The sequence below is a fragment of the Lygodium microphyllum genome, chromosome 13 (genome assembly GCF_053477565.2).
Source record: "Lygodium microphyllum isolate KBCC chromosome 13, Lygodium_microphyllum_v1.1.10, whole genome shotgun sequence".
Taxonomy (NCBI): domain Eukaryota; kingdom Viridiplantae; phylum Streptophyta; class Polypodiopsida; order Schizaeales; family Lygodiaceae; genus Lygodium; species Lygodium microphyllum.
Window position 1 is genome coordinate 118,471,099 of NC_141147.1, and position 5,063 is coordinate 118,476,161.

Consider the following 5,063-nt stretch of genomic DNA (forward strand, 5'->3'; position numbering starts at 1 on the left):
TCCCTCTAGCAACCAACAATTCACGCCGACATGTAATCAAGTGCCCAGCCAGAATGTTTCCATGCCATCATAGTCGAGTGCTAGAAGATATCTGAACCATCAACCACCACCATCTGCTCATAGATGGAAGCCTAAATACCACAAGTCCATGTCTCTCACAGCAATATTGACTCTAGCTACCCCAACAGTCACCAAGCATTAGGTTCTAGAGACAACAACTTTCCAAACTCAAAGAGACACGTCATTCATCTCCACTTCAAGTCCAATTACACCTCAAGACCATCTTCAACTAATATGATGACCACACCTCCATACATGCATGTATCAAAGATGAATGATAATCAAGCAAATCCTCTAGTGAGGTCAAGTATATGTATATAATTGATAGGTCATGTTAAACCACAACCACCTATAGAATTGCTGCCTACATATTTGAGACCTTTTATATTAGAACTAGCTACAAATATGTTCTTGATATTGGTGATAGTATAGTCAATAATATATGTTGTCTTGACAATACCTTTACCCTATTTGTTTGCACTTATGATCACTTGGATCTAGATCTGTTAGGTGAAGACACCGCAATCATAGTGAGAAGCCTTCCTTGCTCTTGGGAGGAGTACGAATTCATCTTCACCAAGCACACCTCTATTGTCGAAGAACTCATTGCCATACAAGTTAGCAAGGAGCAAGCCATCATATAGGGGTACTTAATAATATCTTTTAAGTGTAGCCACATAGAGGCCTAAAAAAAAAAGCTGAATTGGAGAAACTAGCCAAATCCAAATACCCATTTCGTCAAAAGGGGTCCACTCTTCGAACGCAATGGGAGTGACTCAATTGTCAAATAATGATTAACGTTAAACAATGTCAAACAATCAAAACCACTGAGTATGACCCCACTTATACTGCACCCACTTCCTTTCGAGTACTAGCCATCACATGAAAAACTCACCTTGTGGACCATGTGCTATTACATCTATATTTGGACAGAGTACTATGCGAGGAGGAACTACACATTGCTAGCTACTTGAACAGATGAGATTTCCTCATAGATGTTCTCACCTATATCACCCATATGGGCATCAAACCAAGTGACATGAACCACTATGTAGCCATGGAATACAATCCTAATTTTTATGATTGGCTTCTGTAGAAGAGTCCTACAATATCTCATTAGCGTACATTCTTGTATATATCTACAGTTTTCACTTTGTAAAAATTTTGTTATGCTCGTTCATTTCTTTCTTTCTTTTATTCATTCTGTAATAAGCATAGTTGAGCCATGTACCATTTCCTCCTCTGCCACTCCACCTTTGCATGATGGTAGGAAGCATTGCTAAACTTTTGGGGAGGGCAAGGAGTCGATCATTTTCTCAAAGTCAATTTCTTTCACAATTTGTAAATTTTGCAAGGAATAAAGTAGCAATTAATTTTTGAAAAAATGAGATGTGCAAGCTTATGTAAGTTTAAATTTCTTTCTCATCATCACAAATTCTCATTTTTACAGACACATTTAAAAAAAAGACAAAATTGATGTCTGCCCTTTCAAATCAGCAGATCCAGCTTGTACTTCGTTTCTTCACCCCCTTATGCATCCATAAACTTCCTCCACTCCTCTTCGGATTTGTTAATGACATATGTTAAATTACCCATCGGCAACCCCATAAAACACAAAGAGATATAGTATAACTTTTTAATCCATCATTCTCCCTTCTCTATCGGTGAAAATTTTGAGCACATTATTCAACGACTCGAACAACTCAGACCTTCAAAATAACGCCAAAATAAAGAAGCAACCAAAAAATGAAAAAAATCATGAAGAGCCCTTCATTATTATAATGGACGAATATCTGACCCCCACCTTCTGAGGATCTAACAGTGCCTTTGAATTGTGTCCTACAATCAACAAACAACTACCTTACTTTCAAGGAATGCATCCACTTCCCTGTCGCCAATTTGTCGATGATGCAATCCATGGTTTTGATACTTGCACGCCTCACTAATGCCGCTAATAATGGCTCTCTCTTAAATATTCCATGTTGTTTCCGTCCACAATCAATCCTTAAGCGAAATATATCTAATCAGCTTCCCCCCCCCCCCCCCCCCCCCCACTAGATTGGCCGCCTTTGGATCCATTTTATCCCCCTTCGGAACAACACAATTAAGATTTTAGCTTTTATTGCTTTGCTTTTCCTTCTTTTTTTGTGTTTTGCAAGCAAATTTTTGTAAAAGCTTTCCTTAAGCTTTTCCTTCCATCCAACGACCTTAAAAGTTCTCAAAGACTTTAAGTCTACTCTTTAATACACATTAAACCAAGAATATACAATCTTACATACTTGAAAAGCTTTGTGACTTCGAAAGCAATCTTTGTCCAAAACAATCTTGTGTAAACTCAAAAACCATAGGGATTCTCCACCTGCTCCATTTCTTAAAATCAAAGTTCTTGTGACCAACTTGGTAGCTTGTGTGTACTTGCTCTATCTCACGAGATGACATTTCCTACTTTGTTTGATGTAGATTCCATTGTCGTAAAAATGCCTGATAAGGCCATGGAACCATGCCTACTAGGATGGCTAGGTAGCTTATATCATGTTGTAGTCCTGTCAACTCTAGAGGCTGAAGATTATGCCTAAATAAATGAAGAGGGAGATTTGGATTGATTACACCTCCATTCCTTAAACTCCCTTGCGATTATTGTAGCCTTCTAGTATTGGCCTTGCATTCAATTACTCCCTTCCCTCTATGAGCAACTACAATTGTCATGTTGAGACAATGGTATACTATGGGTATTATAGTTACATAATAAATCATGCATCATTCATTGGGTTTGTCATGTTTATCTATCGTAACACGTACCTACTTAAGTTATTTAAAGAACAAGTAAAATTGTCATATTTGAGAGCCCAAGTATCAATTTACAGATAATTGTGTATTAGCATACAAGTAAAATGTCTCAATATCTACGAGATTACAGACCTCTTACTCATAAAGTAATTTGGAGTTCGAAAATTACATCAACCTCTTTCAAGAAGAAAAATGAGAGAGAGAGAGAGAGAGAGAGAGACTCTTAGTAGATAATGTAAAGCATGTCAACTCTCAAAAGTTTTTTTTTTGGAGGGGGGATACACTCATAATGACCTGTTAGATAGGTCGATACTTATGAAGCCTTATGATTTTCAAAGTGTAAATAGGCGATGCCTATCTTGCATGAAGCCTTTTTTATGAGCTAATGCAAAAGAGAGATCACACTTTCTCAGTATTTGCTCATTATGGGGATCTGCCTAATGATGGATTTCTTTTTTGGTACAGTGATGGTAACAACACCAGCTTCATCTTGGGCTCTTATTTTGTCCAAAATAATGTTGTCTGGTAGCTGGAATTGGCGAAGAAAGCTACCTTGAGGCCTCTCAATACTGTACTCAATTATATAGTCTCTAGTCCTTTCTAGCTCGTTGATGTGCACACCAATAATTTGAAGCACATTGCCCGGGAGCACTTGTAAGCTTATGTCCTCCTTGGTCAAACCTACAAAAAACAACACAATTTCAAACACTTCTTCATGTGGGGTATTGTTTGATGATATTGTTGATACATCAAGAACCCTCTTACCATTGAAAGATATTATAATTGGGCAGATTATTTCAATATGAAGGTCACATCGTTAAAGTATAGCTTACACATTATGTACATAACATTGAGAAGCCTAGTATTTAAAGGTGGTCATAGTTGACAAATTATCTCACGGTGAGTGTAAGCTACTCTAGCTCTAGCCAATGATTTAACATCGTTTTCACGTGGAAAATGCCAATGAGGTTTGCCATTTACTTACTTCATTAGGAGATTTCCACATGTAAAATCACTTAATGTAATATACCAAATCACGCTTGACATTCCCCAAATGAATTCCCATTTTATTTGGGGGATGTCAAGCGTGATTTGGTATATGCTGCAGAATCAAGGGTCTTTCTTCTGATTTAGGTACAGCTGTGTGGAATATGTTGTTTTTGCATAAGGCAAGAGCCTCTTTTCTCCAGGAACAGGAGCAGTTGTTTGCTGCCCACAAGCAAGAACAGGTGAGGGTGGTAACCTCACCAAGCAAGTGTCTGAAACAGCATTAAATCAATTCTGATTCTGGACTGTTCAGAGGTTATTTAAATGCAATATAGCAAATCACGTTTGACATCCCCCAAATGAAAGAATATTACACTTAACAAATCATAATGAGATTTACATCATTTAGTCACCTCAAACCACTTCTAGCTCCTTGACAATGTCATGTCGATTCACCCTTGAAAAGCTATGACAAAGTCATGTCGATTGTCCATTCAAATAATGGTAAGACTACCAACCATAACCAATGCATTCATTATACCAACTACCAGCCAATGTATTCATCTAGTCAATCGTCGAATCACATGGAAAATGCCAATGAGCATCGCCACATACGTACTTCATAATGAGATTTTCACACGTAAAATCGCTTCGGAGAAGCTATGACACTTTGATTCTACGTGCAAGAGGGAGCTCTGCTGGTCACCTGGTACATCGAGCTTGATGTGGTGTGCCGACGCAGTCTCGAGCCAGTCCACCTTGAGCTCGCCAACGCTGGCAATGGCAGGGAAGCGAGAGAAGCTGGCCATGATATAGGGAAGCGCGCGCAGACACAGAGAATGAGAGAAAGAGAGAGAGAGAGAGAGAGTGTGTGTGTGTGTGTGTGAGAGTACTAAGCCAACGAATGGGAAGGGATGAGCCAGCACCTGCCCTTTTATAGTAGTAGCGCTCGCGCGCGCTCTCTCTCTCTCTCTGTGTCTCTGTGCGCCTTTGCGGGGTCTCTACTCAACCCCCATCGGGTTATTTCCTTCCCTTTCAGCTGACTCGCTTGCTCCTTTCCTACATTGTTTATCTTTTGTTTATCCTTTCCAACCATCATTCTCCCCCGCCGTCCCCTTGAGTGCATAAGAAGCCTCCATTCTGCTGTTCATTAGCATACGGCCACCTCTCTTCAATGAGTTTTGAAACGTCGGCACTTACAACTATGAATCGAGAGAAAGACAATTGCA

General features: G+C 39.2%; 1 protein-coding gene across 1 annotated transcript; it reads right to left on the bottom strand.

The window, feature by feature from the left end:
* Positions 1–3,014: 3,014 nt before the first annotated feature.
* On the bottom strand, positions 3,015–4,718 carry LOC148027121 (17.4 kDa class I heat shock protein-like). Its single transcript, XM_087690582.1, has 2 exons — positions 4,541–4,718; positions 3,015–3,528 (listed from the first exon to the last, which is right to left on the bottom strand). Exons 1-2 carry the CDS (start codon positions 4,641–4,643, stop codon positions 3,257–3,259), a joined length of 375 nt encoding a protein of 124 aa, XP_087546708.1. The 5' UTR covers positions 4,644–4,718; the 3' UTR covers positions 3,015–3,256.
* Between the last annotated feature and the right edge of the window lie 345 nt (positions 4,719–5,063).

Excerpts from the sequence above, each read along its gene's own strand:
- LOC148027121 (XM_087690582.1), bottom strand. The coding sequence starts at position 4,643 with ATGGCCAGCTTCTCTCGCTTCCCTGCCATTGCCAGCGTTGGCGAGCTC. Across the intron at positions 3,529-4,540 it reads CATCAAGCTCGATGTACCAG|GTTTGACCAAGGAGGACATA; the intron begins GTGACCAGCAGA and ends TGTTTTTTGTAG.